General features: G+C 49.0%; 1 protein-coding gene across 4 annotated transcripts in view; it reads right to left on the bottom strand.

Annotated features, from left to right (window-relative positions):
• NUP188 (nucleoporin 188) overlaps positions 1–14,010 on the bottom strand; it is a 1,828,090-nt gene that overhangs the window by 764,389 nt on the left and 1,049,691 nt on the right. For all 4 annotated transcript variants that reach the window (XM_069609202.1, XM_069609203.1, XM_069609201.1 and 1 more), the window contains exons 21-22: positions 9,054–9,174; positions 8,587–8,653 (exon numbers count right to left, since the gene is read on the bottom strand). In XM_069609202.1, the coding sequence (XP_069465303.1) occupies positions 8,587–8,653; positions 9,054–9,174 (188 nt within the window). The remainder of the gene's footprint in view (positions 1–8,586; positions 8,654–9,053; positions 9,175–14,010) is intronic.

Below are 14,010 nucleotides of genomic sequence, written 5' to 3'. Positions count from 1 at the left end.
TCAGATCTCTTTCAACATAATTTTCTATCAGCCTCCCTCTGCCGGGATCGGACCAATTTTCATTTACTTTAACACAAACTTGCTTTAACCAAAAACTCTCAGCTGATCTCACTCGTTTGGGCTTGGACCAACTTGAATTTACTTTGACATCAACTTTATTTAATCAATTAACATCAAAGACTTTCGATTGTGCACAGGATTTTGCTTGACCCATTGCAGGACCACTTCGATTCACAGTCCTTTGTCACTCTTTCGCTTTTGCCACCTCTCAGTTGGATACCTTACAGAGACCTTCAAATGAGCACAAACGCAGTGCCAGAGAACTCGAAGGTATAGTATCTTGGTTTCAAAGTCCAAACCACTCATCTGTTGTCCAATTATACCTGCGTTGGTTATCACAATCGCTTCACACACTGGTCACTTCAGACATCACCATACAATGTTGCTGCTTCCAACCTTGGCTTCAACACATACCAGTCTGGTATCCGCCTCCCCAACTCACTGGCTGTGTTTACTTCACTGGCGCTGCTTTGTTGTAGGAGCCAAGGACAGTACCACAGCAACAGGCGATTCTCCCTGCCTTGATTATAGAAGCAGGAGAGTCCCGGCAACCTCCGACACACAATGCAGGATTCTTCAGCCTGGTCTTATGCTTTCTATTCTCTAGGTTTTGTGAAAATAACGGTTCCTCATCGAAAAGGTCAAGGGCACTTCCCTCCTTGCAATCCCCTTCTGCCATCTTGAAACTGCTGCTTCCTCAAGTGCTTTGCCTTGCTCAAGAGTTTGCTCTCGTGCTCAGCCTTTTATCTGTGTGGGGAAATGTAATGGGAGTCACGTGTGTGTGTGATGGTCATTAATTGCCTGACCCTGCCTGACTATCGCATTGGGACATTTTCTCTCATAACGAGCTGTCCATGAGAAAGTGTTTGTGTTGTGAAGGGTGGGGGGGAGGGGTTTGAGTTCCTAAGTATAAAGGTGTTACAGGGAAGGGGATATTGCATCTCGCCATCCAGTGTGCCACTCCCACTCACCGAAGACCGCTCACCCAGGTGATGCTCTCCCACTGGTCTACCCCCAGGAACTGGACCCAAAAACGATGGCTGTGTCCTGACCACCATGGATGACAGATCCCCGGGGAGTAGCGGGTGAGACACCTTCAGGTTTCTCACAGAATTCCCTCAAGCAAAACTGTTCACACTTCCTGTTGGACTCCTTGGTGAACAGATTCACTGCTGGGGTACCCCAGAGATCGAAGACCACCTCTAGGACTTCCTGACACACTTCCCACTAGTGTGAGACCATGCTCTGCCTGCTCAGAGCATACGTCAATGTGTTCTCCATCCCCGTCAGATGAACTGCAAAGACTGAGATTTGGTTCTTCTGTAACCAGAACCACAGCTGTATCACCTCTGTGCAACGGGGGCAGGAATGCACACCACTCTGCTTGTTTAGGTAGTGCATGGCCACTGTGTTGGCTTCCCTCAGAAGGGGCATACCTCAGTTTCCCCCTTTTCTCCCGTGCTTGAACACTGCAGAGGAAAATAATGGGAGACAAGGCTAACCAGCCTGTAAAATACTTGACAATGGGAAACATCCCAAGAGGTGAAAACAGCTTGGAATAAAGCTTTTTTTTTTTTTTTTTTTAAAGGCAAGCGACTGACTAAAAGGGAGCGTGCACCTCAGAGCCAACTCCAAGCGTCCCTTGGCTTAGATAGATGTGCCAGGCCATAAAATCTTTCTGAGCGGGGAAGGATGAGAGGGGCGATGAGGTATCTGCAAGAGAATAATCCATAGAAAGAATATTGCGGTAAGTCATTTCGCCTTCAATGGATTTCTTTTCTCCCGCAGATTCCTCATCTTATAGACTCCTCAAGCAGTTAGGATCACGGAGGCAGGCAGAAAGTGTTACAGTAGCAGATTTTGCAGGACTGCCCTACCAAACCATACATCAGCCCCACAATCAACATACAGACAATAGTGTCTGGTGAAAGTGTGCAAGGATGACCGTGGGGCTGCACGACAAATGTCCCTAATGGGAAATCCCCCTCTGCAAGGCAGTAGAAGCCGAGACTCCTCTTGTCGAGAGTGCCCTGAGGCCAGGAGGAAGTTCCTAGACTGGTAGCATTCCATGATGCAAAGAATAATCCATTGTTCCAGCTAGACCTTTGCGGTACAATGAATAGGCCACAAACAGCCGATCAGATTTCCAGAATTTAGACGTCCTAGCGATGTAAAAGCTCAAAACTCTTTTTTTTCAAACCGGGGTTTGAAACACAAGGCCTGAAGCTCTTCTAACTCTCCTGGCTGATGTGATCGCAATTAAAAAGGCGGTCTTCATTAATAAAAGCTGCAACTAATAGGAATCATTGGATTTAAAAGTAGTTGCCATCAAGAAAACTAGATTTAAACCCCAGTCTGAGACAACAAAGGTAGTTGGCAGAAACTTATTCACAAGGCCCTTCAGGAATTTGGCCATAACCGGAATTGAAAATAAGGAACCTTGATCCAGAGACCTTTTAAACACAGACCAGACTGCCAACTATCCTTTAACCTGAAGGCCTGCTGAGGGCAGTGACAGAAGAAACTCCATCACTGTAGTGGTGGGGAAAGAGATGGGGCCGATCTCACGTTCCCTGTACACGCCTACAATCTTCTGGGTGAAGTTCCCGACGTTACGAATGGGTCAGGAGATTCCGACACTGAATAAACCGGTGAGGTGGACAGATGGTCCGATCCAAGAGTTCGGAATACCAAGTTCTCGCCCAATCCGGGGCAATCAAGATCATGGTTGCAGGAAACCTCTTCTACCTCCTGAGAACCCATGGGATGACGAGAACCGGGGGGAAGGCGTAGTGGAGAGGGAAGGTCCAATCCACCAGAAATGTGTTCCCCAGTGCGCCCTTCGCTGGGGATTCCCTTGAGCAAAACTGTCTGCACTTCCTGTTGGACTCTTTGACAGATGGGTCCACTGCTGGGGTACCCCATGTTAGGCAGAATCCTGTGCAGTGCACTTAGGGACCACTACACACAATTAAGACTACAGGTGGCAATACAAGTTTTACTTTTGGTACAAGCCTGTACCGCTATGTCAGAGTGGTAGCAGTGGCGGAGCAGCCAGGCCTATCTCAAGAGTATACGAGCAGTAGCAGAGATTACACAAAGGGACCACAATTACTGTGACTCAAGCAAACACTGACTCAAGGTTTCAGGTAGAAAAATGTAAGTACATTTATTTTTAAACCATTCGTTATAAACACAACACTTTTTAAACTTAAACAAAAACCACACGTTAAATATACTACAATCAACCAATTCACTTTGTACAGTATGTCTCAAGGAAAGTACCCTGTGTTTGAATGAACCGGTGTTACGAACAAAACACGTTACCTCGAATACGAATGCGATCACTTTTTGACAGTTTGGTCTACTAAATAAACGCGTATCCGCGACATGAAATGCTACCGGGGCAAAAACACACTTAGCACCTGAGATACCCAGAGGAAGTTGGAGGCAAAAATCGCAGGCAATATTTTGGTTAGGCAGACAGAATCGAGAAACACTCGGAGACAGGAGTTCAAGAGTCAAAGGGCCGGAGCCAGGGAAAAGTGATACCGGGGGCCTGTTGCCGAAGATCAGTCAGATAGTTCACGATTCCACGTAGCCAAGAGTACTTCGATATTGTCAATGTTCAGAAGCAAAAGTTATAAGAAGGAGGGAAGACAAGGGCAAGCCTTGGTTATGAAGAAAAGGGGTTCACCCAGTTTGCTCAAGACGAAAATACAGTACCTTATTCCAATGGTGCAGCTGGTGCCCTGGCAGTTGTTCCTGTTGGTTTCCCGCAGACCCACGATTCCTGGAGCTTCGTTGTAAAGGACGACGTCTGAAGGGGGTCTGCACCACACAGGGATGAAGCCAGCAGCAGCGACAACGAATAAAAGGTGTGCTCCTTATAAACAGGAGGCGCTCTTCTAATGGCTATCCGGACCACTACAGCAGCGTGCAGCGATTTTGAATAAGGAAGAGGATCCTCTGGCTGTGGAAGATGAGCTTGTTATCCCCACCAGGCACAAGGGAAGACGACTCCGGGCTGGATCTTCTCTTAGTCGTTGAAGGGTAGATAGCTCAGGACTGCAGCAGGGCTTCACCGGGACTGGGTATTTGCAGCAGTCGTCTTTCTCTCCGCTTCTCTTCGGTTCCTTGTAGTTCCAGTGGAGACTCTCTGACTTCTAGCCCAAGAGACCTGCCTTTTATGCGCAAAACCCCCATTCACACAGCCTGGCTGTCAATCACCCAGCAGGGGGGTTACCACCTCAGCCAATCATGGCAAAGTGCGACTTGGGTTTCCTAGAATACCCTGTGCAGGGGGTGACTACACCCCTCCCTCACATTCAGCCTGCCTAGACACCCAGGCGCCTGGTGGAGGGCTTCTGAGCAGAAGCCCGCCAAAAGACGATGAACAAAGAAGGCGAACCTAGTTTGCCGCGCAAAGTAAAACACAAGGAGGACTTTAACAGAAAGAAATGGCGAATAAACCCAACTGGAGCCAAAAGAAAGACGATTTGGACAAGCGGGTTTATGTTTGAGGCTAATATAACAGCCAAGAACAATACCACGTTTATCTAATATAATTGCGGTAGAAAAGTTAGGGCAGATACCACCGCCACCAGCCAAGTCTAAATGTTAAAAGAGCGAAACAATGCTCTAACAGGTACAGATAAAAAGGGATACGAATCAACCCTTTCCAGTACTCCATGGAAGATGGGGTGTACTGGATCTGTGGTAGATTGACTAAGTAAAGTTAATGGCAACTTTACCATTTTCTGGGGAACTGCAGTCAGCCTCAGAAATGGAGTCGGGGGAAGTCTCAAAGACAAACCTGTGCCACGGCACTGAAGGTGCTGTGTGACACACAAAAGAAGGGGGCTACTGAAGTGGTGTACTTCAGAGTCCACAATCACAAAAACAGAGAAATACACATGGCAAAACACAGGTAAGAGTGGGGGAAAAGCTCACACTCTTACCAAGTGGAAAAAAATAAACTCCAGAAGTCCAGCAAAGCTGCTGGGGGACTCACTAGGTGAGGGAAATTAGCCATAAAAGAGAATTCTCCCTAACACCCCAGACAGAGAAGACCTCTTCCAGGACTTCCTGGCATGCTTCCCAATCGTGCTAGACAGTGCTCTGCCTGCTCAGAGCATCCACCAAGCCATTCTATGATCCCGCCAGATGAACTGCTGAGACCGAGATTTGGTTCTCCAGCAACCAGAACCGCAGTTGCATCGCCTCTCTGCAGAGGGGAAGGGAGTGCACGCCACCCCGCTTGTACAGGTAGTGCATGGCCACTGTGTTGTCTGTCAGAATCACAACATGCTTCCCTTGGAGAAAAGCGCTGAAAGCCTGCAGGCCTAACCTGATGGCTTGCAACTCCAGCCTGTTGATGTGCCACCTGGCTTCCATCGCTAACTAAAGGCCGCTCACCTGCAAGTACTCGCAGTGAGCGCCGCAACCCTTCAGAGACGCATCATGACCACTCAGGCCTGAGGCCAGAAGGGTTCCCTCGCTATGAGATTGCTGCCGTTGGTCCACCAGCTCAGATTGCCGACCACTGACTTGGACACCCTGAGGGAATCAGTGAGGGCTCCTAGGTACTGCGACCACTGACTTCTCAGGAGCCACTGTAGGGATACTTCCTGTGCTTTTGATGTATCGGTACATCGAAATAAGCATCCTGCAGATCTATTGACATCAGCCAGTCCTGAGGTTCGAGAGCGTGGAGAATTTCTCTCAACGTCAATGAAGTTGTTCTACATCAGGAACTTGTTCAAGGCCCCGAGGTCCAGAATGGGACGAAAACCTCCTCCATTCTTGGGCACCGGGAATACTAGCCCGATCCTCTCTGTTCAGGAGGTACCTCTTTCACAGCACCCTTCAACAGCAGGCAGGTTTGGCCAGCTGCGCAGCTAGACAGCGATTTTGACTCTTAATTTTGCCTTTTCCAAAGGCCATCAGCCTTCAGGCCAAAAGGGAATTCTCTTTGAAAAGGCATGTCCAGTAGCCTATTCTGGACGTCCTGAGAGCAGCCAGATGTTTTGAGATATGCTTGTCTCCTCAAGACTACTACCGACCCCATTGAATGGCCCACGGAGTCGGCCACGCCCATGCCCGTTTGCAGCGACTGCCTGACCACCTCCTCCTTCCCATCTTCCACCAGCTGTGAAAATCCATCCCACATTATACCTTCGGGAATGTACTGAGCCACCTGCTCCACAGCTTTCCATAAGCCAAAAGAGTATTTTGCTAACCCACAGGCTACATTGGTGGCTTTAAAGGCTATGCTGACAGAAGTAAAGACCTTCTTGGCCATTGCGTCCAACCTTTTACCTTGTCTATCTGGGGGCAGACTTGAGGTGGAGGCTGCAGGCTTGGTGGAGATTGTGGCTGCCTGTACAACAAGGGTGAGAAGTCAGAAATGATGGGTCTCTTCTCGTCAGCCTGTACTTCCCCACAAAGGTAGAGCTGACTGTGGGAATTAAACAGGGGTGCTCTAACAAGGAGGCTAGGGGATCAGCAATTGCCGGATTAAGTGGCATGTTATGTTCTGCCACAGGACCCTCGCCCAGTATGTCCATCAGTTCCTAGTCCTGAGTAGGCACTGACGCTGACGTCAGACCTAGGATGTCCACTACCCTTTCCACTAGGGCCCTGATCTTGGTGTGGGTGAGGGCTGACCTTGCTGGAGTTCTACATCTGGAAACGCGTGAAGGACGCAGGCATCGTGTAGGCCTTGGGCCAGAGCACACAGGTCTGCCTGTTTGTCAAACAAAATTGATGCCTCCTGCCCCAGTATATATAGGATCGATGTCCCCTTGATCATCACGCTGGTAGGCGGCAAAAATCGACACCATGGACTTGAAGAATCCTGACTTGGAAAGAGGGACAAAGGATCCACCGCCTTCAGTTGGCGATGAAGGTTTATCTTTTGACGTTGAAGGAAAGGCCGTCAGCATCGATCGAGGCTTGGGTCCCAATGTCACGTCAGGAACGCCAGCCTCTCGGCAGCCTCGGGGAGGACCTGGTGTCTATGGCTTCTGCACCTGTTTCAGCGTCGAGCCCGAAGGCTTTTCCGACACCAATGGCGTCTATGGTTTGGCGTGAGAGAGGTCAGGGGTGCCGAACGCTGCTTTCAACGCTGAGGCTTGCTGTTCGGGGGGCACACTAACACCTGCAGTGGCCTGCGTCTTAAACATAGCCAGCATTTGGCTTTTGAAATCTTCACACTCCTCTGGAGTGGTCGGCCCAGCCGTGGGCTTACCTTTTTCCGACGATGAGCCTGTCTCTTATTGATGACGGTGGAGCTTCTTTTTCTTATGCGATGAAGTGGAGGACGTGTGGCTCCTCGAGTGCGACCTCTTTTCCTTCACTTTTTTGGGGGTGGGCCCTTCAGTCTCGAAGCACCGACGATCGACTGCGACAGGGATTTCAGAGACGGTCAGTCCAAGGCAAGTTTGATGGCCCGCCTGCGTATGGACTTCGAGTGAATTTTGGAGCATGATGCACATCCCTCTGTGTCGTGATCCGTCCCCAGACACTATAGACAAATGTTGTGCAGGTCAGTCACTGACATTTTGATATGCCAGTCGGTGCACCTCTTAAAGCCTGAAATCTGGGGAGCGGATATGTCACGGTCGATGTTTTAGTAACAAATTGTTGCATTTCTGTCAAAAACGCAGAGTCAAAAACTCTGTGTTGTGTTCCTCACAGCAACGTGTCGAGCGTGCGGAACAAAGGAATTTGGTTATGGGGGCGTAGTGATGTGGTTTATAAACGATGGCCAACATGAAACCCGGAGCCGACGATCGAGCACAGCAGATCGACTCAAGGTCCACTACACCGACTATCAGCAAAGTTTCCGAGCAGAAGAGCTTTTCTCCCGCAGATTCAGATGAGGAATCTGCGGGAGAAAAGTAATCCATTGAAAAAGGGGTTCTATTACCACTCAATCTATCACGATGGAGGGCCCATCAGCAGCATTTGCTTACAGTCTTATCTCCAGAGGGATAGAGTCAGACTGGAGCAAAATCACACATGACAAGTCATACATGCTAAGTACAATTCCGATGAGGAAGGATGCAAGAATGTCAACGCTTGAGGGAGGGATGGAGGAAATGAAACAGATTTAAATCCCCCAATTGATCAAACCTAACAGCCCCATACAGATCTCCAAGTGACTTTCTATAGAGCTGCGGTGCAGAGCAGTTGGAAGGGTAATAAAAGGAAAACATACTTCTCCAGAAAGGGTAGTCAATTCTACAACCTGCTGACCAGCCAAAGTGCTGGACAAAAGTAATCTGGTAGGCGGAAACTGAACATACAGTGAGAGGCTACGAGAGATCGGAGCTGTACATAGGAAGCAGTGACTAGTCTTGGAACAAACATTCTCAAATTCCATATAATCTGAAACAGGATTTCACTTAACAGGAAGCAGAGTCCACTTTCATGAAAGTCTAATTAAAGACACATTTCCCCCAAGCATTACACTGCTGCTTTCAAGCACAGTATACAGATTCTCTGACAGGGATTCCTTACCCACAGTGTAGATCAACTTCAGAACAGAGGTTCAAAATTGCATGGATCAGCTCCAAGATCAGGCAGCCTACAAAAGAGGATTTCGAAAAAGACAACAATCACTCAACAGGAAACAATGATCGCTGCTCCCAAGACGAGAGGGGTGGCAGAACAAGTACACAGAACAAGAGAGAAACTCAAAGTGGAAGGCAGAGAACCCAAGAGGAAACTGAGCCAGATGATGTAGGGAGAATGCAGCAGAAGATGGCTACAAAGCCATAGGATCAAGGAAAGGCCATCAGAAGGGGGACAACACTACAAAGGAAGACAGTCACAGGGGACACATCCTGAGAGAAAGGGAACGTTTTCCTTAGAGCAAGAAGAAAAACCGCCAGGATTCAATAAATATAACACACCAAAAAGATACTCAACTGGACAAAGAAAAAGTTAGTGAGACTAAGACAGATGCTCAACAGAGCTAGCCTTACCAATGCGCTCTCTCACTCCATGTGTGTTGTACCGCCACTTGTGGTAGTTTGGTAACATTTCCTTCAAGACAAAGAGTATGCTGGGTACCAGCCCCTGGCTCTGAGTGTTGCCGAGCTGTCCCTACAAGAAAAAAAAACAAGTCACCTAGAAACATTTTCTTTGCGGTACGACCTCCGCATCAGAGGAAAGGCATGGTGCACATCATGGGAGGTTACAACGTTTGATACCAGGTACCAGCTAAGGTTGTGAAAAGAGCGAGAGGCAGCACACAGCTATGGTACCTGCTGTGTTATACTGCAAGGATTTTGTAAGGAAGGCATGGTATCACAAGTATGCCACTGCCCCAAAGTTACAAGTTTCAAAACCTTTATTCAATCCTTGGGGTTTGGAGAAATAAAAACTACTTTGCCCTATAGCTATGATGGGAGTAGTCTCTACCATCAAACAATAAAGAAAATGCAGTCCTAGTCAGTCTTAGTCAAATCAAAATTGATATACTAACAAAACCGAATGCCTGCCCTATCTCTTATACAGAAAGTGTGGAAAGGGGAATGTGTATGCAAAGGAAGGAACACGTTACTTACCTGTAACTGTTGTTCTCCAGCATGGATCTGGCATGGATTCTCATACTCATGAATATTCCCAGTCGTCAAGCTCGGAATCCTCGGTAACAGAAAAAAACTGTTTCACTTTCGTTCACAAACTATTTCTCCAATATACCAATCACTGAGCTCAGGGTCATTCTGCCCCCAGCCAATGACTGCCCTCTCCCTAAGCCCCTCCCTCTGGCAACCATCTTCAGATTTGATAGCACGTAAAGTGGCAGAAGGACCAAGAATAGCCACAGAGGGGCCGGAGGGAGGGTTTGGATGTGAAACCATGCCAGACCCATGCTGGAGAACAATAGTTACAGGTAATTAACTTGTTCCTTCTCCAGCATGGGGTCTGGCATGGATTCACATGCTCATGAATAAATAATACATAGCAGTACATACAGATACAACGGAGGTGGCAAGGTTCAACAGAAGCAATTACTCTTACCTCGTCACCAGGCACACCTTCAATCTAACAGGTTGGGTAGCACTGCTTGGACGACCCTGGACTCCTCCCTGGAATCCCTGCCAACGCTGTAGAACTTCGTGAAGGTGTGTCCAGTAGCGGCACACCAGACAGGAATGCCGTCATAGCAGCAATCGCTCTGGTAGAATGGGCTCACGGACGGCCAGGCAGGGGTCGGTTTGCCAACTGGTGCCAATGAGTGATACAGCCGGAGAGCCAACTGGAGATGGAAGCCTTGGGCAAGGCCTTCCCATGATTCACAGGACCAAAGTTCCCAAAAAGCTGAGAAGTCTTCCAGAAACTCTGTGTGGGCCACGTAAAACTTCAGTGCTCAAGCTACATCCAGCGAGTGCAAAGTCCGCTCAGCCTGCAACGAAGGCGTCGGAAAAAACATAGGCAACATCAAGGGTTTGTCGAGATGAAATTCTGATGGAACCTTGGGCATGAAGGAGGGGTGCGTCCTAAGCACCACCATCCTCTTGAGCAAAGTCAAATAGGGCTGCTTAGAGGACAGCAACTGGATCTTACCCACTCTCCCAACAGCCGTGATGGCCAGAAGGAAAGCGGTCTTCCAAGACAGGAACTTGAGAGGTGCTTGATGCATAGGCTCCAAGGGTGCCCCCATGAGTCTAGTTCCCACGCCGGGGCATGCAGCGCGTTACAGGAATTAAAATAAACAAATAAACAGTCCTTTAATAAACTCTTTCACTAGATGGTGAAACCAAACAGAAGACCATCCCGGTGACCTTGCGTAGCGTGAGATAGCCGCCAGATGCACTTTGATGCCCCAATTTAGCCAATGACAACAAATACAGTATGACTTGGTGAGCCATAACCCTCAGAGGTTAATCTTTTGCGACCGGCACCATGTCGCGAAGCGCTTCCATTTGTGTCCGTAGCACTTAACAGTCGACGACACCCTGGCCCTGGCAAGGATCTCCCTGCAGTCAGCCAGCAGCTCGTACCCACCGAACTCTAATGCTGCAGGAGCCATGCCTTTAGGTTCAGCGATCCTTGGTCGTGGCGCATGATTGCGCCGCCTTCCCTGGCAAGCAGGTCCGCGACCACTGGTAGCATGACAGGAGGTGCCACCGACATGCTGAGAAGGTCCGGGTACCAGATCTGCCTCGGCCACCCAGGTGCGACGAGGAACATCCTGCACCACAACTGTCTGAGTTGACTGATGACTGGTAATAGTATTGGTGGTAATGGAGGGAGCGCATACAGGAACAAGCCAGGAAACAGAAAGCGTTCCCCATGCTCCCTGACTGGGGAAATCTGCTGGCAAACCTCCGGCGCTTAGTGTTCGTCGACGTCGCGAAGAGATCGATCTGGGGACTGCCCCACCTGCGGAAGAGGCTGTCCACTTGATCCTGCCGAAGCTCCCATTCATGGCAAGAGACGTAGCTCCCTGCTGAGGGAGTCTGCAACTGTGTTCTTTACTCCTGTGAGGTGAAAAGGTACGAGAAACATCCCATGGGCGAGGGCCCAGTGCCACACTCCTGCGCTTTTGTGGAGAGCGCCGGGGACCTGGTGCCCCCCCCCTGCTTCCTATTGTAAAACATCATGGTGGTATTGTCCGTGAAGACCCTCACCACCTTGCCCTTGAGGGACAGAAGGAAAGACTTGAGGGCCCAAAACACAGCCTGCAGCTCCAGGACGTTGATGTGGAGATCCTTCTCCTCTGGGAGCCACATACTTTTGGCGTGGGCTCCCCAGCCCTCCAGTGAGGCGTCCGACGTGACCGTCTCCTGCTAAGGGGGGTGGAGGGGAAGTTCTGTAAATCTGCGCCTACGGGCCATGTTGGAGCGCACACCCCACCACCTTATCGCTCGACGGAACTCCTCCTCGAGCAGAATCCTGTCTTTGAAGCTTTCGGACAACAGGATCCAACGGGATGCCAGGAAATCCTTGAGTGGTCTCATCCGCAACCTGCAGAGCCTGATTAGGTAGATGGATAACATCATGCCGAGCAGCAACTTGATGGTCCTCACCGTGGCGATCTTCAGTGCTAACAGCTGTTGCACTTTGCACACGATGGCCACTATCCTCTCTCCAGAGGGGGCCACCAGGCAGGAGACTGTTGAGTCTAGCCCCCAGGAACAGCACGTACTGCGATGGAGTCTAGCAGGACTTTGCATAGTTCACCAAAAATCCCAGCTCCGTCAGCAGCCGGTCGCTCCGCTGTTATATGATATGGCATTTGTAACGCGCCTATACACAAGTGTTTCAAGTGTTAGGCAACATTGTGTGCAGTACCCCTCTGGGCGCACTACAACAACTATTGACCTTCTGGCAATAGGAAGCCAACCTTTGGTATAAGTCTGTACTACACAGGTTGGTAGCGTGATTGAGCAGCCAGGCTTAACTCAAGAGGGGTCAATGTGAACTGTAGGGGAGTTACAGAGAGATTCACAGTGACAAGTATTCAAATAAACTCTTACACACAGGGTTTCTTGATCAAACAATTATTAATTTATTTACCAGTCAGTTAGAGTAAGCCTTCTTCAGAAGGGGCAATATAATAGTACCACACAAATGCACTCCAAAATGCACTCTTAATATTTCTAAATCAGTAAGTACCCTTTTGGGATGGCAGACAGTCACTTCCTACACCCTCAGATGACTTTAGTAACTAGGACACTGTGGACATTAATATACCACTGTTTGTATTTAGAATCAGACTTAAGAGTATGTCAAAGAAAAAGGTTATTAGAACAAAACAAGAGATCTCACAAATATTCTGAGCATGTAAGTACTTTTGAAAAACCCCCAATGCAAAGTTAGTTAACCCCTTCCTGGAAGGAAAACCAAACGCAATGTCAGAGGGAAGAAGAGTCATTCAGGGAGCTAGGCTAGGCCAAAGTCAATTGGGCAAAAGTCTAGGTGAGCTGAAGCACTTCTCAGGGGAGGGTAAAAGTCTTGCACAAGACGTCTTGTTTTAGACGTCTTTGTAGAAAAGAAGAAAACAAAGTAGGGCCACAAGCTGGTTAGGCTTGTGAAGTAAAGAAGCTGTTAGCAACTCTACAGGAGCAACGACAAGTCTCACCAACAGAGAAAAAGTGCAGTTACACTACAAGAGGTAAGTTCTCTTAGACTGTACAGTACCTATGCAGATCCTGTGTTCCTGGGCCTCAGTCATGGGGATAACAGGGAGGACATCTATAGGACTCCTGCACTGCAACGGGACGATCGGCGACAGAAAAGGACCAACTTCTATTTAGTGGCACTTTGTGGTTCTTGCTCCTTGCGTCTCAGCAAATAGCACCACTGCAGACTCTTGGCTGTTGAGATGGGCATTCCTTGCATCTGGGGTCCAGCAATCTGTTGAGGTGGCTCAGGCTCTGTCAGTCCTGCTTCCTGGGAGTCCGAAGGATCTTCCTGGAGCTCTTGGCCAATTTAAAAGCAACGCACACAAACTGGTGTTCCTGTCCCTGACTATTCGGTTCCAGCAGCAACTGCAGTGGAATTTCAACCAGCTCAGAGACGATGTCCAGGTGGCTTACTTTGGAGTTGATTGGTCGCACAAACTCAAAGGGAGAAGTCCTTCTTGCAGGGCTTCTCTAGTCAAAACTAATTTGGAGTTTCAGCACAGCAGCAGGGCTTCACGAGATAAACCAACAGCCCAGGAGTTGCAGCAGGCGTCTTCAAGTTCTTCTTCGGATTTGTTCGTCCTGTGGTCGACTGTGCCTTCCAAGCCAAAAAGCCTTGCCTTTTATGCAGGTTTCTCCCATTCATTCCAGCCTCGCCGTCAGTCACCCAGCAGGGTGGCTGTCCTTGCCGGACAGCCAGCTGGCCAATCACCTAAGAGTGCATGCCTGTCTCCTAGGACAATAAGCACAGAGAGTTTCGGGCACCTCCCTTGCTTCCAGACACCCTTGCGCCAGAGGCGGGCTT

This window comes from Ambystoma mexicanum, chromosome 8 (genome assembly GCF_040938575.1).
Source record: "Ambystoma mexicanum isolate Mex_15411 chromosome 8, UKY_AmexF1_1, whole genome shotgun sequence".
Lineage (NCBI taxonomy): Eukaryota > Metazoa > Chordata > Amphibia > Caudata > Ambystomatidae > Ambystoma > Ambystoma mexicanum.
Note: the sequence above shows the minus strand (reverse complement) of the source record. Positions and strands in the feature narration are given on the sequence as shown.